The 22,904-nt window shown below is 42.8% G+C and overlaps 1 protein-coding gene across 5 annotated transcripts; it reads right to left on the bottom strand.

The window, feature by feature from the left end:
- Positions 1 to 1,721: 1,721 nt before the first annotated feature.
- nacc1b (nucleus accumbens associated 1, BEN and BTB (POZ) domain containing b) lies at positions 1,722 to 21,156 on the bottom strand. Of its 5 annotated transcripts, none has more exons than XM_044340025.1 (8): positions 20,790 to 21,156; positions 13,148 to 13,298; positions 11,862 to 12,104; positions 8,941 to 9,153; positions 6,315 to 6,804; positions 4,412 to 4,709; positions 2,655 to 2,752; positions 1,722 to 2,550 (listed from the first exon to the last, which is right to left on the bottom strand). In XM_044340025.1, exons 1-8 carry the CDS (start codon positions 20,885 to 20,887, stop codon positions 2,216 to 2,218), a joined length of 1,926 nt encoding a protein of 641 aa, XP_044195960.1. In that variant the 5' UTR covers positions 20,888 to 21,156; the 3' UTR covers positions 1,722 to 2,215. The 5 variants fall into 5 exon arrangements, with proteins under 5 accessions (XP_044195960.1, XP_044195964.1, XP_044195973.1 ...); XM_044340029.1 differs by having other exon boundaries at positions 6,315 to 6,801; XM_044340038.1 differs by lacking the exon at positions 20,790 to 21,156 and adding an exon at positions 20,436 to 20,783.
- Between the last annotated feature and the right edge of the window lie 1,748 nt (positions 21,157 to 22,904).

Here is a 22,904-nt window from a genome sequence, read left to right as displayed (position 1 = left end):
TCAAATGTGACTTTCAGGGTTGTTTCTATGCCAACGTTCTGCTGTGATTTTCAATTATTTACCTGCTTTTCTTTTTAAAAACCTCACACGTCCGAGGAACTTCGCCCGGCGAACCAAACGACAAAACTTTCATCCGGGTTTTGCGGGGAAACTTTGCCTTTTTCCCATCACTTCTAACCTGTGAATGCTTACGTGTGACGAACAACAACAGCCTTTTTTTTTTTTTTTTCCAGGTCTGCTTTTGGTGTAATTCCCCTTTAATTCCCCACATTGCTCTGGTGTACTGTAGCTGATGCAGCTGACAGCGCCCAAATGCGTATTAGCGTGTATGTGTGCTCACCGCAGTGATGGGTGAATGAATCGACCAAGCGTGTGTGAAAACATGCTGTCTGGCCTTGCTCTCTCTGTCTCTCTGTCTCTCTCTCTCTCTCTCTCTCTCTGCTGCAGCACACACATAAACTGTATGGCAGCTCAAACACACACACACACACACACACACACACACAGAGCTGTATTCCTTGCCTTGCACAAATGCCTGAATTAGCACCTTTGTCCATGCCAGGCGAGCACGCATCCAGCCAGCAGCGCGTGAGGAAAAAAAAAACTTGTGCTGCTAACAGGCATGACGGTGAATATTCTTATGGAAAAAAAAACGATTTAGACGTGCGCTGAAAATACAAGAACATCACTGCTGTATCCTCAAACACACACACACACACACATTAACAGACACACACAAAAAGACACCTACTCACACACACACACACACACACAACTCCGAAGCTCACAAGCAGAAACTCGCTTTTGGATATTTCTTGACTTTCCTTCTGGTTTTTTAAAAAAAAAAAAAGGGTGATAAACTATTATAAAATGAATTTCAGCTGTTTTTTCTCTCTTTTTTTTTTGCATTTTTTTTAAATAAAAACCACCTCTCTTCTCTTTCAGATACGTACAAAAACGTAATTCGATTGTACTCATACCGCAGGAAATAACACAGTGCATTTACCACGCGCAAAGTCTTTGACAATCACCGGTAACAAGTTTTCTCTCCCTCAGGAGCCTTGGCAAAAAAAAAAAAAAAAAAAAAGACGCACAAAAAGGAAAAAATTAAGAATTTAAACACAGAAAAAGTAATCAAATGAAATGGGGGTTTTCATTTTAGGATCAAAACAGTAGGGGAGGATCATGGGAAAGGTTTTTTTAGTTAATAAAATGTTAGTCCCAACACTCTTCCAGCCGATCAAAAAAATAAAAATTTCCTTTTTCCCCCTCCCTCCTCCTCCTCCTCCTCCTCCGACGATGACGACGTCAGTCAGCGTTTCTCTGACAGCTAGCGGGTCACTTTCCCAGCGTGCCGGCGAGGCTTTAAAGAGCAGGGTCGGTGGGGTCGGAGAGATCATAAACCATGCCCATATACATATTAATATTCATTTCAACCCCTGACCTCATCAACCCCGCGCTCTCAGAGAAGCTTAAGAGAAATAAAGCGGAAACAAAACCGAACTCTTTTTTTTTTTTTTTTTAAAAAAAAAAGGGCTTTGTACAATCTCACCCAACCTTTCTCTACTTGACTTACGACAAACGCTGCGGTCCGGATGCTTCGCCACACATACATTCAATATCAAAAACAACAGTGTTACCGGAGTTTGGAGGAAGGAAATATCACTTTCTCCAAAACAGGTTTAACCCCTCCCACCCCCCCTCCCCCTCCCCCTCCCCCTCCCCCAGGGAATGTCTGTGATTGATTATGGTAAGAAAAAAAAGGGTTTTAGTGACAGTTCACACTTTTAAAACATAGAAAAATAAAGGCTGAAACACTCTCTTGAAAGGTAGGAGCAGAGGGATGAGAAGGTGAGGGGGGGGGGGGGGGGGGTTAATTGTCAACCTCCTCCCTCTGCCACCTTTCTGTTGTGTCCGTTCTATCTCTCTCCACTACAAGAGGAAGGAGGAACGACCCGAAAATGAGGCATTCTGGGCCGTGGAGAGAGACAGAAAATGTGGACAAATGAAGGGACGAAAAACAGAACAAACTGATCAAAAGGAGGTGTTAAAAGGAAGAAACAGATCCCCGAACACATGACGGGGAGCAATGACAACTGTCAACCCTTCTCTACTCATCGCCCCCCCCCCCCCACCCTCCCCCCAGAGAAACGCCATCCCTCCCTCCAGCCGCAAAGTCCATCTGTCCATTCATCTATCGGTCCGTTCAACTCACTCAAAACAAAGTGCTGCCGTCTCCTCCCGCCCCTTGGAGGGTGTCCGCCGGCGTAGCTCCGCCTCCCGCTTCATTATGGTTGGTGGCAGCCGCCGCCGCCGCGGCCACGGCTTCCAGGGAGGCGGGGTCGAAGCCTTGCTCCGCCCCAAGCGCGTCGGCCTCCATCTTCACGCTGTCGGCGAGGAAGGCGGAGTAGGCGTCGCTGTCGGCCATGAGCAGTTTAAGCTTGGGGATCCAGCTCTTGCGGACGACGCGGCGCGCGTTGGTGCACATGTCGGCCGCGATGGCGTTCATCTCGCTCTCTTTGAAGCTCGGTGCAAAGTTCTGGCAGTAGACTGGAGGGAGAGAGAGGAGGGAGAACAAGGGAAATGTGAGATATATCATGTATGTAATCACACACTCTCAGTATTTAAAAAGTATCAAGAACTGTATGACTCACATTTGACAGCGTGCAGCACTCTGTTGTCCAGGGGTTTACGACTGGGGTCGTTGGTTGAAGAGCGGATGCCAGTTCCACAGCTGTTAGCCAGAGTGCTCCTGGGGAAAAAAAAAAAAAAAAGACACATCCACCATCAGCATCTTGTAATAACAGCACAGCCTTATACATCTACACTGAGTGCAGAGATATGAAAAGACAAGCTGTAGCACGCACTGAGAAACGTGTAGAAACTCAACGTGGGAGAGCGGTTTTCATCGAAATCCAAGTTTTCTGATTTGAGTAGGGCTCATAAACAGCTGATTCAATGACAAAAGTAGCTTGTGAAGAAACAGAAAATGAGGAAGAGAAACTAGCGCTACTGAGAATTTTAAATTATGGAGGTCATTATGCAAGCTTAAGTCTCAATTTTCGTTTTTAATAGTTCTGTCAAAGTGAATTAACACTCTCAATCTGACATTTAATGCCGGTTTACCTTTAGATAATCAAAGCTTTCTATGAGCGCCAGCTGTTGGCCAGATGTCCGGACATTAAAACATTTCCGGCCGACTACTTCCTTACTGTTTTTTCTTTTTTTTTTTTTTTTTCATAGCGAGTTGCTTCTTGCCCTGTTGATGTAAGGTGTCTTACATCCAATTGAGCGGAGTCTACATCATGAAAGCTAAACTGTCACTCACTGCTTGTGTGTGTGTGTATGTGTCACACGAGGAGTACGCACGGCAGGTATCGACGCCACAAATTTGCAGGGTTTGCCAACTTGGGTCCGAATGGTTTTCTGCTTCTTTCCGGCAAACAAAACAGACACGTGGCTTTTTTTGTTATTGTGAGCTGTTTGCTGATTGTATCGCCATGATTTATTGAAGTGGAGCGTTGTTTAGATCTTGTTCGTCTTGGCCGTCTACTCTATATCGCTTCCATCAGTCATGCCACTGAAAGGTATGACATGTAACTTTGTTGTCTAAAAACAACTAGACCTATGTTATACATTTTGTTTAATTGTGTATGTACATTATCCCAAATGTTTCCAACAATGTTCAAGCCTAGAAAAACCCATAATTATAATCAAGGTAACAATCCGTTTCATTTGGTCGCCTGTCAACGGCATCATGTCCCCTTTGTGCATGCGTCAGCGTCGTGGTTGTCTGCCAGAAGGTCGTAAATTGACTTTTTATCCAGTTTTAAGCCACACATACATACATACACACAGAATACAGCCTTAAGAATGTGTGATATACAACTTCAGCTCATATTGTTGGAAAACTCCTGAATAATCACAAATAGAGAGGAAATTGAATAAAAAAAAATACCCCAATATCACACTAACAGGACACACAAACTCTTAAGCTCCCACATCCTAATTTACAGCTAATAATTTACACTTACAGCACAAATTTATAGACAGACGACGTCTCACCGTCTACTTTCTTTTTTTCCCCAACTTCATCTTTATTTTTGTCCATAGTGTCAACCTTCATACATCTGTTTCTCTTTGCTGCCAGCGACAGACAACGATCGTCACTGATAACTAGATGGCTTCCAACAGAAGGGTCTGTATCCATCATCACTAAAAAAAAACCACAATCCTCATCGTTTCTCTCCATCCCTACACAATCAGCCCGATGCTGTAAACTTTAAGCTTGTTTTTCGTATTATCACCTGGACATACAACCAACTATGGGTCACAGAATATGTTGTTTTTCTCCCACACAGTCCATTTGACAAGTCAGATGTTTGGTAGGTAAACCGTGTCGGACACTGACCTGTCAAAGAATGCGGCCAGCAGGCGTCTGAGCAGCACTTTGTGGCGGGTGCCGGCGCTTACGTGGCAGTTCATGAGCTGGGCGCGGGAGATGAACACGGAGGTACCGCTCACCAGCTCCAGTTTCTCGGCCGGGTCGCCCTCTTCGTAGAGCTTCGGGTGGCAGCGGTTTCCGATCTGGCTGATGAGCTCAGCGGGCAGCGATGCCAGGTCCTGCCGGGAGCGTCCACCCCGGCCCCCCCGTCCGCCGCCTGAGTCTGGAGCCAAGTCTGGCAGAGCCTCCACCCGCTCCCCCACCACTGAGGACGGAGGAAATAGCCAATGTGGTTATGGGCTAATATTAACTTATTCTCCTTGTCCTGCTGCTATATATACAGTTAATACAATTATACAGATACAGCTGGGTGAAATACTGGTGTATGATTGGCTGAAGCATGCCACTCAAGTTTAATCGCTGTTCTAAATCTATACATTGATACAAAAATGCTGGAAAACATGTTGGAACAGAAAAAAAGAGACCTGTACACGAATGTTTCCTTTATAAGAAATATTATAAGAATTCTCTTCATTTAAAGTTTTTGACAAGGTTATGGTTAGGGGGTTAGGGTTATGGTTAGGGTTAGGGTTGGGGTAGGGTTAGGGCCAGGGTTAGGGTAATGGTTAGGGGTAGGGTTGGGGTAGGGTTAGGGCCAGGGTTAGGGGGTTATGGTTAGGGTAGGGTTAGGGGGTTATGGTTAGGGCCAGGGTTAGGGTTGGGTTAGGTTAGGGTTGGGGTAGGGTTAGGGTTAGGAGGTTAGGGTTATGGTTATGGTTAGGGTAGGGTTAGGGTATTATGGTTAGGGCCAGGGTTAGGGTTGGGTTAGGTTAGGGTTGGGGTAGGGTTAGGGTTAGGAGGTTAGGGTTATGGTTATGGTTAGGGTAGGGTTAGGGTATTATGGTTAGGGGTAGGGTTGGGGTAGGGTTAGGGCCAGGGTTAGGGGGTTATGGTTAGGGTAGGGGTAGGGGGTTATGGTTAGGGCCAGGGTTAGGGTTGGGTTAGGTTAGGGTTGGGGTAGGGTTAGGGTTAGGAGGTTAGGGTTATGGTCATGGTTAGGGTAGGGTTAGGGTATTATGGTTAGGGCCAGGGTTAGGGTTGGGTTAGGTTAGGGTTGGGGTAGGGTTAGGGTTAGGAGGTTAGGGTTATGGTTATGGTTAGGGTAGGGTTAGGGGGTTATGGTTAGGGCCAGGGGTAGGGTTAGGGTTGTGGTTAGGGTTAAGCAAGATGTGTGTGTGTGTTGATGGGATGGGAAGGCATCCACCCTCCACTTTGCAATTGGCGAGTCTTTCTTCTTTGTATCTCATTCTCCTTTAGCGGATACTGCTTTTATCTTACTTCCGTCAGTGAGAATTAAAAGAAATAGGTAAAGTTGGATGTCAGGTTCTGTCAGGAGTCAACTCTAGGTCAGTGGAGGCAGTACTTACAACTCTTTGTTGTGAATCGGTGTAATTATCAGTGTTTTGAATATTTAATTCCACACAACCATCTGGTCGTCCTGAGACTTCTGATTAAATAAACTATAAACAATTTATAAGCTTAACTCAAGATCCTTGTTTCATAACATTCAGCGGTTTCAGTGTTTTGAACATTTCGTTCCCCACTTCCGAGAAGTTTGCAGTGTTTCCCCTGTAATTGTACGGTGTGTTGTGTAATTGTAATTGTAACCCACCCCCCCCTTTCCAAAGCAGTCAACCTAGGAGAGACGCTGATTTGGATAAACAAACTTTGCAAGACCGGTACTTGTAAACACATTACAGCAGATTCTAAGTGCAGCAGAGATCAGAAGACACAAACTTTATTTCTACATCAAACACAAACTTTGAAACGAGCTCTTCAGTCTGATTATTCATCAGTCGACAGTGCTCACCTGCAGCGCCGGCGTTCAGCATGCTGTACATGGTGTACATGTTGCAGATTTGTCTGTACTGCTCTTCGGCGCTCTCATCCGCTATGTCGTCCTCTTCCTCATCGTCGTGGTAACTGATGGGCGAGTCGCTGGTGTACATGCTGAGTGTGCCTGGGCTAGTGCCCTCAGGCGTCCCGCCGTTGTTGTTATTGTTGTTCTGGTTACTGTTGAGTCCGACTCCTCCCGCCGAAGTGGCGCCGCCGCCACCGCCGCCGCCAGTACCGCCGCCGCCGCCCATCAGGGCAGCATTGGCCACAGGTCCGCGCCCAGAGGCATCCTGGGCAACAGTGTTGGAGGATAAGGACGAAGAAGAGGAGGAAGAGTAGCGTGCGGCCTTCCTCATCCCGCCTCCCCCGCCCCCTCCAGACCCCCCTCCCCCATCACGGTTGCTCCCCTCCCACAGCCGTTTGGCCACGGGGGTGCAGACCACTGAGTAGGGAGACCCTTCCTGCTGAGGAGGACAGAGAGAAACACTGGTTCTTTAGCTTCAGCTCTTTTAAAACACTGAGAATTAACAAACAACTAACAATAAAACAAACAGGAAGCAACAATTTTAACCACAAACAGTAACAACAGCAGCCACGATTTGACTAATTAATATGGCTTATTTAGTTTCTCACACAGGATCAGGAAGTAACACTTGCTAATAAGGCTGTGGCATTTTTAGTTTCATTACCAATGCTGAATGATCCCTTTTTCAATACTTTACTCTGAAGGGACATAAACTTACTTACAAAACCCTTTTTCATTCAACAAAAGAAAGTTATCAAATTCTAAATGTTGCGAAGTAGTCGTGCAGTAACTTAAGGCAAACAAAAGACAAACATTCTGAATTAATCTGGGACTGATCATCTGATCAAAGAATAAGTAAATAAGATTATGAATATGAATGATAGCAATGTTAGCAAATAAATCCACGCAGTTCGTCCACTCCAATAGTTGATAACTTTTTGTGACTCAGTGATACAAGACTAACTGCTATCAAATCAAAAATAAAGCAACGGTCAGTGTTCCTCTAACGCCGACTGGAGACTCTGTACATCACTCCTGCTCACCTGCTGACTTCAGCACTTGTTTTAATGACATTTCAGATTCAATCTCACAAAAAAAAAAAAAACCCACACAAATGAAAAATCTGGTTTCCAAAAATGGAGAATGTTGATACAGTTTCTTCCTAAGCCATCTACTGACAAATCTGTATATTTGAAGCTTGTTTTTGCTACTTTCTAGTCCAAACCAAAAGTATGTGATGATGATCACACTGCTCTCACAGCGGAGCCTCTCCCTCTGCTAAAAGTGAGGACTGCAGCGAATATACTGATATGCAGATTAGCACCTGACATCACATGGAAACTATTTTTGAGCTGCCAACAGACGTTTTCCTCTGAAATGAAAATGACGAAAAAAAAAAAAAAAAAAAAAACTGGTTTCTCCAGTTTATCTTTCCTTTTAACGTTTCACGTGACTGGAAACATCCTATCGTTCCAATATATTAGATCTGCTATGTGTGACAAACTTAACTATTGCGACTAACTGCAGCTGTGCTAAGTTTTAAATTAAAGCTGACAATATGCTCTAGCCCGTTTACTGGATCTTTCAAAATAATGGATGCTACGTACAAAGCAGCGCTGAAAGCATGAGACATTTTAATGAAAATATGGTCTACGACACCATTTCTGAGTATTTATAGTTTCACATCTTTTCAATAGCAAACTAAAGAAAGGAAAAGCCATTCTAGTGTTTGAACAAAGCTGCTGTTACTTGACAGTAAAAGAAATACGACAAACTGTTTACACAACTCATTAATATAGACTGTAATATACAAACCTCATTCTTTCCATAGAATATTACGCCTCCTCAACACCTCCACTTACAAAAAAATTCCTGACTGCACATGATTTAACCTTCAACTTGACCTTTGAACTTTCACTGAACCACAAACTGCTTTTCAAAACAAAACAACACAAAAAAAAACACTGTACATGTTGTATTTCAGATGTAACCTTCAGGTTATGATTTGTGTTTTTTTAGTAATCTTTTCAGCTGGATTCGCAAGATCACAACATCTGGAGATCATGCAAGAATCTGTTATGCGCTTGTGTCCGAGCCTCAAGTGGTTCGGACCAATCAGCGTCATCCAACGAGGATTCTCGTGTGATCTCACGAATCCAAGTTGCCTCACGAGGTTAGACGGTGATAGACAGATGGTTCATCCAATCACCTGCCAAGTATTTTTTTTTTTTTTTTTGAAAGTCCCTGCCCTTTTCCAAACAGCTGCCAAAGAATGACTTCTCAGATGGTTCTGTGTAACAAACCATCTGGCGTGTCAGGTTACTTTTCAGCTGCCACAGCAACAAATAAGATGAATATGTGTACCACAAGCCCTCTTGAAGCAGGCTTTCCTTGAAAATATATCATGGCCTTTCTCAAATCTCAAACTCAAAGAAACACCTACTCATGATGTCTTGTTTTAAATGACATTAAAACCTAATGATTTTAATGCCCTCAGACTAATTAATTCCTGATAGAGAAGGCTTAGCTGCAATCAATTACTTCACCAAAGTGACGGTAATCAGCGGGATCCTACCTGTTGCGGCTGTGGGGTCGGCTGAGGCGTGGTGGCCGTCTGTTCCGTCTTTACCTTGGACACCAGGGGAAGGGGTGTCAGACAGGAGGCGGGCCTTCCTGAAGCTGTGGGAACGACACCGGCTCCGCCCCCTCCCGCCGTTTGAGTGACGGGGCTCTGAGGCTCGGTCTCCTCGGTGTGGAGACCCTGGGAGTCACAGCTTGGAGATGAGACCTGGAGTTGTGGTGAAGGTGTAAAGAAGGATGAATCATATTGGTTTCATTTCATTTATGTTGTCACCAATGAAAATATAAACAACAAGGAATTTAGAACTGTCTCTTTCAAAATGTCCCAATAACTTTCTCAAGTATCTGGGTTATTGAACTGACTGAAAAAGGGGTCAAAAACTGAGAGTTTGGTCAAATTCATAATGTTGTTTATAGCTCCTGATTTACATTTGAACTTTGAAAAAAAGGGTTTTGTAGAAAACATGTTTTTGTATGAGAGCTGCAACGATTAGTCCATGAATCAATAAGTCAATTGTCAGAAAAGCAATGTGCAACAAAACAAATCTAAGTTATTTTTTCAAAGCAAAATTACCAAATATTCTTTGTTTCCAGCTTGTTACATGTCAGGAGTTGCTGCTTTTCTCGGTTTTATATGATTCTAAATTGAATATCTTTTAGTTTTAGTAATTCAAATGCATCGCATTGGTCTTTGAGAACTTGTGATGCAGATGTTATAGACTAAAAGATTAAAGGGGACCTATTATGGTCATTTCCAGCTCTATATATTTTTTTTTTAATTTTTGGACTCCACTAGATTAGTTTTGCATGATTCACAGCTCAAAAAACTCTTTATTTATCTTATACTGGCTCTTAATGCAGCCCCTCAGTTCAGCCTCTGTGTCTTAAAAGGCAGCCTTAGCTCCTCGCTCTTTAAGCCCCCCCCCCCACTCTGTCCTGATTGGCCAGCTTTCCTGAAACCTCCTGAGGGCAGCCGTATCAGTCGTGTTAAGTTACCGCTGATGCAAAGCCAACATTTCCTGCTTTACTGTAAAAGCTTTTAAATTACTAAATAACTGGAAACTTTTATTGTGAAGAATTTATAGGAACTTAAATGTGTTCCTCTAGGGCGGTGATGATAACCTCATTACCATTACTGCGGGATTGAGCTCATTACCGTCATCACCTCATTAAAAAAAAAAAAAAAAAAAAAAAAGTGAACCACAATTGTCATTTACTGTAGTCAAATGTGCTTGTGCATATACTGCATGACATACAGTAATACAGTAGAGACATAAGAGGCTATGTGGTGCTAGAGAATCTGCGTTGCCTTGGTTACTCCAGGCACCAGGCCGCAAGACCTTGGCATCACCCTACAAGAACGACAGTCTAGGGGGACGCTGAAAGTGGTGCGCGAGGAAGCGGATGTGCAAGCAAGCAAGCCAGCATCCAAGCTAGGCTAAAGGCTAACCCTAGTTGACCAACTCTCCAGTCAATCTTCCTCGCCGATGTCCGCTCCATTGACAATAACCTAGCTAGACTACTCAAGACTGCTTCTGACCTCCCGGAGAGAAATGACAAACCGCTGTACCCTCATCTTCACCGAGACGTGGCTGCACAACAGTATCCCCAAATCCACTATTTAGCTAGCCGGGCTAACCGCTCTCCAGTCAAACAGGATTGCTTCATTGTCAGGTAAGGCCTGAGGCCGCCAAACTGCAGGATATGTTGCTTTTTCAAAATCTACAGTCCTATATTCCTCAACAAACTAGCAGAGCTTCATTAGTGGCGCTAAAAACCGGTCCAGACAACAACATAGAGAGATATTTGGAGCTCTTTCTTCAACAGATCAGTTAGAAATAATGCAGGAGAGAATAGTACAAGCAGAAACAGCCACAGTGAGATGTTTGATGAAGAGCTGCAGACGACAAGCACACCTCCAACAACAGGTAAACAACTTATTTTATTTTACCATGCTGTGTAACTGAAAAACACTCACAGTGTGTCAGCTCAACTGAAGTCATGGCTCGGAGTGACCACTCCCCAAAACAATGGAAAAAAAAATGCCATAATGTTAGCAGAGCAGATGACCATATAAAGAAATGCATCACGAGCTGATGGGATTTTACCTCTACATATGTTTACCTCATCGTTTGACACGTTGGCCACGTTTTACATGAAAATCCGACATTGTAACATGATATATGAGACTGAAAATAAGGAGTTGCAGGTCTATATTTCTTAAATAAGGTATCAAAAAAGTTCTGGTTTCAGTATCTGAACCAAAGTTTGGTTATCTATCGTGTCGGCACAAGTATTAAAAATGTTATTTTTGCACAATAATATAGAGGGCAAGTAGTACTTCTTTTATTTTGAGTATCAGACTTAAATTCCCAATGATCCTGTTGAAGTGGCTGCTGGAGCAGACAAGCTCTACACAGGATATGATTACAAGCATTTGATGACCCCCACCACCTACTTAACACATCCTTAACTCGCAAATAGTACATTTTTTTTCTTAACATACTCCACATAACACATAGCTAGTGTCGTATAAACTCTGTGTCTCAAAGTGTTATAGGATACTTCAAAGGAAATCAGATTCTCTCATTATTATGCAGATTTATGCAGCAAGGCACTCCAAATCTAATCAGATCATCTGCTACTATAGACAGAACCTGTAGTGTCAGTACGACGTTTCAATTATTCTTGAGTCAAAAGAACGTGTCTGTAAACACCCCCACAACAACATAACGCCATGCATAATGTCACACACATAACGGGTGACAGCACATAAAAAAAAAATATAAATGTTTTAATCTGTAGAAACCATTTCTAAAATTCCTCAGCACGTATTACTTCTTTGCAAATAGTTCCACATCTGCAGTCAACTTTAAGAAAGTCTTGTTGCTTGTTAATGCTTCGTTAGCGGGTTACCTTGAGGAAAAACTCTGTGCCTTTCTCCATGATCTGTTGGATCTGGAGGAAGCCGGCGGTGTACATGAGCAGGAACTGGTCTCCGACATTCATGCTGAGGCGTCCTGTGTAGCAGAAGGCCAGGATCTGCTGGAAGCTCTGTGGCTGTACGGCCGGGGGAAGCTCCACGACCGAGCTCTTCCCCCCGGCGTTGAACAGATCCCGAAAGTATGAGCTGCTGGCTGCCAGCACCGCACGGTGGGCCTGAGGAGTAAACAGCAGGAAATACACAGTTAAATGTACAGTAAGTGTCCATTTTATAGCATTAAATCAAGCAGAAATATGTAGGAATAAATCATCAAGTATTACTATTAGTTACATAGTCTGCACTTCTTTAGTGTGCTCAATAAAGTATGATGAGGTACTAAACCTGAACGACATGCAGGGAGCAGCCACCTGACAAACAGTTAGCTTTACTTTACTGGAGTATATTTTGAATTGCAACAGAAGCAGAAAATGTATTTTGAAAAGTATTGACCACATCAAAAAATCATACCTAACAGTAAAAGCATAATTTCCCATTGTATTGCAGTAACTTCTGAAAACGACGGCAAATTTTTATCTCTATTTACAAAGTGAATTTGTATCGAACGGTGGCAAAGCCGAGGATTTATGCCCCTCGAGAGCGAGGTGGCCAGAGGGAGCTCAGAAAATCTATTTGAAATTATTTAAAGCGGGACTCAGGCAGTTTTAGACCCCGGACCATATTTTCCTGTCTTACCGATCGATTCTGACCAAAAATCTTGTCAATACCTTCGCTGTGGGACTAATTACACCTTACTGTAGGCCCGATGAACCCTCGAGAAAATAAATACCCAAACTCTTCACAGGCACGGTGTTTCAACACAGAGTGCATGTCAGAAAAAGATATGAACACAAAAATAATCATACAGTTCTGAGGCTATTTTGGACATTTATTTCTTTTGTTTGGAGAAAAATTCAAATCAAATGATGTACAGTACCAGTCAAAAGTTTGGACCCACTTTCTCATTCAAGGAAATGGGAAGGTGTATCCAAACATTTGTCTGGTACTGTAGTTTTACATAATTATCCAGAACATAGATTACCAGGGACACGGGAATTATTTGTAGCCAACAATCCAAAAATGGGGGAAAAATGGTTTAGTTCTTTAATTATCCCAAAAACTTAATAACCAATTACCAGAGGACTGTTGTCACTCTGTGTACCATCTTTGTATTAGCAATTCATTACTCCTCAGATAAGTAACAGTAAAAGAAAAGCGGGACCTTGAAGGCGTGTCCCTTGACGACCACGGAGACATCACAGTAGAGGCCCTGCAGCCGCTGTTCGTTCAGACACTCCAGGACGTTGTTGCCAAAGTTAGGGATCGCCATCTGCAGCGTCTGAGCCATAACGCTCTGCCCAGCACCACAGGGTCTACAGGAAGCAGGAGAGAAGAAAGGTGGAGGTTAGAGCAGGGGATAAACGGATGGAGGATAGAGGGAGGGATCATTAAAAAGATATTTGGGGTAAAGAAATACACACTCTGAAGGGATGTCGGGGGAAGTTTGTATGAAGAGAGAGAGGGGGGAAAGATGAGCAGGACAAGAGAAGAGGAAACAAAGTAAATAAAGGAGTGATGAAATAAGGATAACAGAGATGGACTGGAAGATGTCGTGGGAAAGACAGAAATGAAAGAGCAGGAGAGAGATTTAAAATAAAGGAACAGGGTAAGTGTATGATGATTAATAAATTAAAGTATTTGGTAAACAACTTTAATTCAAAACTCTGAAAATGAAAGAGAATTTCAGGCCAGTTATATAAACAATCTTTCTATTTTTTTTTTTTTTTTTTTTTTACCTTGTTTCATTACATCTAATTCAGACTTAATAAACTGTTTGGTGGTTTTTGGCCTACTTTGTTATTTTCTCATTGCTCCTTCTCAGTCAAAACACAGTCGCTTGCATAACTCATCTATTTCACTCTTCTTCGTCACCATCCGACAAAGGAGCCTGTGATCAAAGAGGAGGAACTGTCAAACTTGCGGCGAAAAAAAGAAAAAAAAAAACAAAAAAAAAACAAGTTATTCATCCCTGCTTAATTTTTCTGCTTAAGAATGAACAGCCTTTATTTTTGTTTATGAATCAAATGCAAAATAGATGCATAGAACCGGTATTATAAAGTAGGACATTTTCGACTGTAGCGCGGGGTGTGACGGAGCAGAAGTAAACAGATAAGAACTCAAAAAGGTGAGTCACTACTCTGGAAAAGAAAATACATTTTATACAAAGATCATGACCTCTAAGTGATGGATGGTGGAAACGCTTAGTGGACACATTAACAGTTCAGCAGCATTTGGCCTGTAGCTGGTAGTGAGCAGCTGATGTTCAACTCTGGCTACAACCCAAAAACAAGCCACTAATAGGAAACAATAAAATAGTGATTGTGACTTGTTCCTCCACTGGGAGGAAGAAGTGCAGACAGGACCTAGTGACCTAAACAGAAGCTACATCCCCTCACGTCCACGAGTCTTCCCGAACGCTGGGGAGAATGTACGCTCATGCGCTAGTAGAAGGTTAGAGGTCAAGGAAAGAAAGTGTGTCAACAGGAACTTCAATTTGATTTCCAAACACTCATCACTCAAGTCAAACTAAAAGGACTCTTTAAAGTGTTGAACAGATCAAATTCTTGCCATTTACTTGGCTACAGCTGGGTGACGTGGAAAGGTAAAAAAGATAAAAAACAAACATGGTGATAAGGATGTTCCCCCAGTATGTGTTTAGGTAGATGAGATATGTAAAACTGTCAAGTTCATTGTTGTTCAAGGTCTGGGTTGCAACTGTCCTGTTGACTGGATTTCTATGGGATCATTAACAAAAACTTATGTTAACTACAGACTGTCTTATATAGCTTCCCCGCAATTCCTTTTAAAAAGTGATACTGTTCAAGAAATACTCCCTGTTCATTCTTAAAGCTCTAGTCTACAGTAAAAAACACTTTCACTGGCATAATGGTTGTATAAGTTCCTTCACTGGTGCAACTCTTTATTGATTAATCTAACAATTGTTTTCAAACAATACTTTAGTCTGTAAAATTGGTTAAAATTGCTCTTTTAAGTCCCAAGAGTTAAGCTGTTGACTTCATATTGCTTATTCCACATGAACAAAAAACAGAAAAAAGTACATATCTTATTAAAATTGTAGCCAATTACTTAACTGTTGATCAATTAAATCAACTGTCTAATGATTCCAGCACTATGAACCACAATACAAACATAAAAACTCTACATTAAGCTGCAAAAACTGTAGAGTGTTTAATTCTATGTTTAATTTTTGGCAAAAAAAACTGCATTCGCACTTGAATAATACATGTCTCCCACTTCATTTTAAGTTTGGGTCGCTGGAGCATTTAGAAAAACAACAGGAAAAAAAAAAAGGCACCACACCATAAATCCATCACCTCTGGACTGCATGACTCAACAGCAACAGCAACTTTCAGCTGCACTCAAGTCATTCTGAGAGAAATCAGATTCTGTAAATTAATTAATTTATGTAGCCGAGGCACACAATAAAATCGTATTATTTCACAATTCAGACAAAGAACTACATACTTGCAATGCAATATGTTAAATAATAAACATTGATGTATCGCCCCAGAACCATATTTGGGTGTTCAGCTGTTCAGCGTTTGGCAACAGGAAGACTGATCAAGTCTTGCAGCCATCTGAGACTAAATCCATCCTTCAGAATAAGATTTGTCAATCCGTACAGTTGCAGTTTCTACAATTACCAAATTTTGACCTTGTTAAACATAACTGACTGGCTCTTTCCACTATCTCTTTGGGGTCTTGGACAACTTCCCACTCTGGGCCACACAGTCAGTCCACCCCCCCCCCTTCTCAATAGGAGGGTAGACCCAACCAACCATCAGGTTCAGCTTGAAATAGTTTGAATGGGAGGACTCCCTCCACAACTGAAAAATGTAAACACAATCCACTATTCCAAAAAAAAAAAAAACTTTGATTACAGCACAATTACAGAAACCCTATCCAATCATTCTTCAACTATAACACCTTCTGAAACTGACCTCACTAAATATGGACCCAGGAGAGAAATACCTTGCATTTACAACACCGAGAAAATTACTAGTTTGAATCCCTGCACCGATCACACACACTCCCAGTTCAGCAATCACCACACAGATGTTCTTGAGTGAGGCATTTCATGGGAAAAACATTAAAAAGTCATACACAGGTTGCACAGAGGGGGCTGAACTCAATCCCACCAGCGCAGACACCCAGGATTGGATTCTAGGTAGCGATACCACCAGCTTAAAGGGATATACAGATCCAAGTCGGTGTACTTGTTGGCCTGCACGGAGGGGAGATAGTGCGAACCTAACACGTGATAAGATTCCCTCTGTGAAGCTCCTCACTCACAAGAGACTGATGGTAGGTAGCACATGGCAGGCTGGACCCCTGGGCAACTGTGGTATTAGCACTGAAAAGCACTGCTTTGCAAGAGAATTGGATTAGAGCTGTAACCGGTGATTATTTTCAATCTCGATTAATCGTTTGTTCTAAAAATAACAAGTGAAAAACGTCCGTCACTGTTTCCTAAAATCCAAGGTGACATCTTCAGGTTACTGGGATTGTTAGACCGACAATCCAAAACCAGAAGATACTGATTTAACTATCACATAAGACTGAAAAAAAACAACAAATACTTGCAAATGACTGGCTGGAACTGGGGGAATGGTTGACATTTTTGCTTTAAAGATGACAGACACTTAATCAATTATCAAAATAATTTATGGTTATTTTTCTTTCCATTGACTTATCAGTGCAACTCCGAGTTAGACATTCCTAATAAAAGATAAAAAGGGGACAAACTAAACTTCACATGAACTTCATAAAAACTTATTTTGTCTGGGGTTTAGGGATGTTTTTTCCTTTTTTTCTCCTTTGAATAACTGGCTAGATGTAGACAACTTGACCATGCGGTGCAGCTATAATTAAGTTAAGGTAAAAGCTGCCATTTTATTCCATTGAAGAGGCAGCAATGTGTATCCTGAATCAGCTGAGCGTTGTGCAGTGCACAGATACCTTGAACCTTTTGTGGATCTGTAGTCGGTGGAAACAGCTTTAACTTTAACTGAACAACTAGGCATGGCACCTCATGACAATGTCTCTGGTTGTAAAACCTTACTTTACAACCTCACATTCAGTATACAACACAAAAAAACCCCACTCATGTTCTAGTGGGTGTTGAATGTCCTTCTGGGGGAAACTCTCGGGAGGGGGGGAAGTGAGGTTGACAAAACAAGTAAATTACAACTGTAGTAACACCTGGGATGCACTAACTACCCTTAAATTTTAAAAAACAGTTGAAGAGGACTCCTTCAGTGGAGCGGCTCCTTGGCCGACAATAAAAGATAGCGGTTGTACAGGGAAGCTACCGGGTGTAAGGGTGAAGCTGGGTGCTGTAGCTTGCGTGCTCAGCAAAGCCTCCTTGGATAAATAAAAAAAAAAAAAAGTGAGCTCTCACCGCTCTTACACCTACATAAGGGCAGCACTGAGAATACAAGACCATCAGCATTTCATCATGATTCATTTTTAAGTTTATAGCTACTAATTAATTTTGATAGATACAGGCAGAGTAAGTCACTGGGCTAAGAGGAGTAAAAACCTGTCTATTTACAGCTCCAGTACTGCACATTACATCGAAAGTGTTTCAGTTTTTAAAAATCACACCGTAAAGGTTAAAATAACAACCTTACATCTCCGTCTGGCACATCAGTCGGAATAAGATAATTAAAGATTGCCAAAATGCTAATATTCTATGTGTATTGATTGGGTAAACTGCTATTACAATATTATTATGCCTAATTAATTGGGCAGCCATATTCTGGACAAAAACAATTAAGATAACAGGCTGTTTATTGGATTGGGAGCACTTTGTACAATTTGATCCGAATAGCATTCCCATCATATCAAAACACTATTAGCTCCCGAGTGGATAAATTACAGTTGCTAGTTTTTTTTTTTTCTTCCCTACTTATTGCAATAAAATGAAACAGTTCAAATTAGTAAGAAGTCAGTATTTGCTGGCCGTTGTACCTCGACACATTACTGCGCCGTGACAGTTTGTGTCGATGCAAAGAAATCAATATGCATTACATTCATGTAATTATAATTCAACCGAAGTGGCCGAGAGTGATATTTTCTCCTTGCATTTTGGGCCTCATCCAGGAATTGTTTACATTCATTAGTCCTATTTTAATTAGTATATAATGGTCTTAATGGTAATGTGGGTATCCGTGTCATAAAAATGGGTTACAGCGCCTATTAATTACAGATCGAGCAGCAGGATTTGAGATTGAAATATACTGGTTTTGACCCCTGGACTGGCTTGAGAAACTGAAAATGTATGAACTAAGCGGGCTGCTCCCTAATATTTGCCCTTTCTGTGGCCTTGAGTGAGAAACTGAACAGACAAGTGTCCCAGCGGAGCCTCTCAGCAACCAATAGTGGATGCCTGTGGTTGTTTCCAGGTGTAAATATGTGCAATCATATGAATAATAAGCAGGCAGTTGCTAAGACAAAGCACTCATGTGAAGAAAAATGCCTAAACGCAGCAATCACACGGAAATGTAGCAACACATAAGTGTGATGTTTTGCTTATATTACTCAGCAAAACACTAAGATTTCGTGATAAAACTGTCATATAGAAACCAGAAGCTAACTTTTTTTTTTCCCCTTCCACGAGTGTGAACTGCGTGCTTGATTTGATTTCAACACACTGGGGAGTATTGAGATGTCATCCAAGGACATCCTCCTAGCCACCTTTTCCTCTTCACAGGTCAGAAAGGTCACAACAACTTCCAGGAAACATAAAAGGGGAGTTAATTCACACCACTTGACCCTTGCCCTGCAGTCCCCATGTGCCCCATTATAAGCTCTGACTTCATGCTTAACGGTGTGTGCGCGTGTGTGTGTGTCTCTCTCTCTCTCTCCGTGTGTGTGTGTGTGTGTGTGTATGTGTGTGCGTGTCAAAGTATGCACAACAACTTTTAAATTCATCTCCAGTGCCACAAACTCTGTTTTACTTTTATACAGACTAAACCACATGCTCCGGCTAACATCCACATACCTAAAAAAAGTAACTTGATCACTGCAGTCAACTTGCTGGCATGAAATCAAACACAAGTATTTGAGTCAACACCGTGATATCCACGTCAATCACCACTTAATCATATTCAGTTTCCTGGTTTTGTGGAGGTTAAAGGTGGCCTGTTAGCAAGTAGCAAGCTAAAGCTAAGGCTAACGTTGACATTAGTAAAACACTTCACCTATGCGTACAAATCGTAAAGATGCCCATAAATCACATTTACACAATTCAAGCCTTGGGTGGCCATTAGTTTAAAGGCATTTAAGGCTGAAAACGGTGTATTTACCGATACTCGCGGGTAGACAGGCACCAAAAATGTGGCTATAGTGTAGCCTCCCTTGAGCACGACTAGAACTGAAACTTCAAAACCGAAATATTATTTATACACATCAATTATACATCAATTAATCTCACATGAAAGTCTAGCAGAGCCGATGTCTCGCCGGTGGACGCCTCGGGAGAGAATACAACCCGCCACTAGCGGGGCAGCAAGGCAGTCAGAGCGGGCAGGGAGCTCTCGGTGCCCCGCCGTGTGCCAGCCTCGATGCCCGGTAGGATTTGGGAGTCCTCGGCTGGCCCGGGCCGGTGTGTGCGGAGGGAGGGAGGGGGGCAGCAGCAGCAGCAGCAGCAGCGGAAAAGGGACACAAAAAAGAGAGCTCCTCTCCTTTATTTTGTATATCAGCCCCCACCTCAACATATACGTTTATCATCCGAGGAACGGGGCGCACAAAATTTGCCACAAAAATAGTCGAGGGGATTAAATTTTCAGCAGTCTCCCCTCTTTCCGTGCCAACGCGGTGTGATGTCCGTTTACACCGAGTTCCCTCCTCCTCCTCCGGCCGAATGGCAGCTACCGATATGGGACAGACACGCGTTGTTCCCCTCCAAAATGTCGCTTATGATATATCACAGCGGATAAATTATTTAATCAATCCCCACACCGAAGGGGAACTCAGGACGCCACACAGCTAGGCTACGTGCACTTCACTAACTCCGATCTTTTTGTGTTAACGTATTTTTTTTTTTTTACCGGAGAGGTGAGGGGGGTCTATAGCGGAGGGCGATCCTGGCACTCCATCTTTAGCCGACATCAACAGGTCATCCCGGGACACAATGCGCTGCAACTGTGGGCGAGACAGACGGATGGATCCGGCATGGCGAGAGGGGAGAGGAGAGGAGGGGAAAAGGAAAGGAAAGTAGGGGGTTGGCTGAAAAATCTTAACCCGTTTACCGACAGGACTGTGATATTAGGCGAACGAACGCGTTTCAAATGCAGCATGTTAACAGGAGAGGAGGAGAGGAGGAAAAAAAAAAGGCAGCACCCCTTCCCCAAACAGCAAGTAGTTTTTAAGAAAGTTGAGGAATGCGGGAGAAAGAGGAGCGGAGGACTCATCAAGTCACTCACCGATGGACAGGGGGGGGCAGCCCGTGGCGATCAGTGAAGCCGGTGAAGTGGTTAAAGTTTGTCTGTCCACATGAGCCCATCCCCCATAGTAGCTAGCACAACTTTACCACCCCCCCCCCCCCCCCCCCCCCTTTAAAAAAAAAAACAATTAAAAAAAACAATAGCTTAACCCCCCACTTCAACACACCGCCGCAGACCATAAACCACCCTTCCAACCAAATTCACTCAGCCGAATTGAAGAAGCCACCCGACCACAAACACACACACAGTTCGGAGCTCGGGACAACTAAACCGACCCGTCTCGCCGGCCGAGTCCGAACCGTTGTCCTCGTTGACCCGCCGTGTTCAACTCACCCCCTCGGCTGTGTTCCGCTGGAAAGTGTTTCAATGGAGGAGCAGCAGCACAGAAGAAGCGGTCTAGTGTCTCCCTCCGCCTCGCTACAGGCAGCCATTCATTGTGACTGTAAAATGCTGTGAACCAGCAGCCGGAGCACGCACACAATCATGCATACACATACATACTTACAAGTGCGCGCGCGTGGGCACGCACTCACACACATATACACACACACATACACACACACATACGAGCGAGGAGAGGAGCGCAGAGCTATCGAGGAGGGGGACGCAGAGGAGCAGAGCGGGGATTTTTTTTTTTTTAACTCTCCCAGGGGTTGCAGACAGATCGCAGAGCTACCGATCGGCAGACAGACAGACAGGTAGACAGACAGACAGACAGGTAGACAGACAGACAAGTAAACAGACAGACAGACAGGTAGACAGACAGACAAGTAAACAGACAGACAGACAGGTAGACAGACAGACAGACAAGTAAACAGACAGACAGACAGGTAGAAAGACAGACAGACATATATATAGCTAGACAGACAGACAGACAGGTGGGCAGACAGACAGACAGGTAGGCAGTCTGCATTGTCTCATTACTTTTGCCACTGTGACGAATTAACACCTTATATTACTCATTCATTACTTCACCTATATAACATATACATAGGCTATATAACTACATCTACCAGAACCATTACTTCACATATTTTGCACAACTTTTTTATTTTTACAATCCACAAGTCAGGTCATGTATATAGCTTAAGTATTATCATGTTTATAATGTATATAATGTATATAGATTATTATTATTTTGCTATGTTTATTACTCATATTCTTATCTGTTTCCTTGTTTCCTACACAGCTGTAACATTCCTCTCTCTCTTTATACATATGTATATGTATATATATATATATAGCCTAATCCAAAATTATTATCCTATATTGAAAAATATAAAGGCAGACCTACTCAACATACCTACTTGACAAAACTTGATAAAAAAAAAGAGAAGTCAGTCTAGTCTAGTCAAGTCAGTCTAACTTAAGCCGAAACAAAAGGTGAGTTTACCTGAGCGTTTATTAAAACACACTTCATAAAATCCACGTCACCAAAGCCTTTAATGATCAGGTTGAAGGTAAATGAGGCTATAGTAAGCTCTCCACCTTCACAGTCGGTTTGTTTTCCTCAGCATTACTAAAAATAACTTGGCACAGACACAATAATTTGGATGAGTAATGGCAGGGAATGTGAGTTTATATACACGTGGATTGCGATTTTTATCTAGTCAAAACAGTGGTAAAATACCTGCTTTTGGTGTTGTAAAAATATATATATTTTTGCAGTTTTTATTTTTTTCATTAGTAGTTTTCATTTAGCCTATATTTTATTTTATATGAATTTTAAATCTAGCTTAAAAGAAGCTTAGAAATGCTGTTTTTGTGGGGATATACTATGTTATGTAACGAGTAATGTAGAAGTAATGAGATTACATTTGAAAGAGTAACGGATTACACGTTTGAGCCCACGCGGCGCTGCAGGCAGGTAGACAGGCAGCGTCCCCAGCCGACCCGACTGTCTGAGCCCCACCCACCAGTCCACCCACTCAACCCACTCCCCTCACACACTCACCGGGGTGTCTTCTCCCTTGGTTGGTGGGAACCGACTCCCTCCTGCCCGACACCGCGCAGACCGTGAAGCCCGGGGCCGCCGGTTCGATTCCGCCTGATTGTGATAGTGTGCGTCTAGACTCCGGGCAGGTGAGCCCTCCGGGGCCTCGAGCCGCTGCGCACAGTGAATACTAAACAGGATGAGACTGCATTCAGGCACGGCACTGCGCTCCCCGCGCTCTCTCTCCCTGTCATGCCAAATACTATTAACTCTATAATTCTCCTGTGTCAGATGTATAGCGCCACGCTCTCTGGGCATTCATTGTCACAGCGCCCCCATCCAGATGTTCAGGCTTGTGTGCATACTGTACAGTAGAGACAGATTTTCCTCCCCCACACCATCACCAACGTCTGAGTGTAAAACAGTACATAAAACAGTACGATGGTAGATTATATAGGCCTAGATCTTACATCTTAAATATTATTAGATCTTAAATATTAATGGCAACGTTGTAA

The sequence above is a fragment of the Thunnus albacares genome, chromosome 3, assembly GCF_914725855.1.
Source record: "Thunnus albacares chromosome 3, fThuAlb1.1, whole genome shotgun sequence".
NCBI classification, from domain to species: domain Eukaryota; kingdom Metazoa; phylum Chordata; class Actinopteri; order Scombriformes; family Scombridae; genus Thunnus; species Thunnus albacares.
Note: the sequence above shows the minus strand (reverse complement) of the source record. Positions and strands in the feature narration are given on the sequence as shown.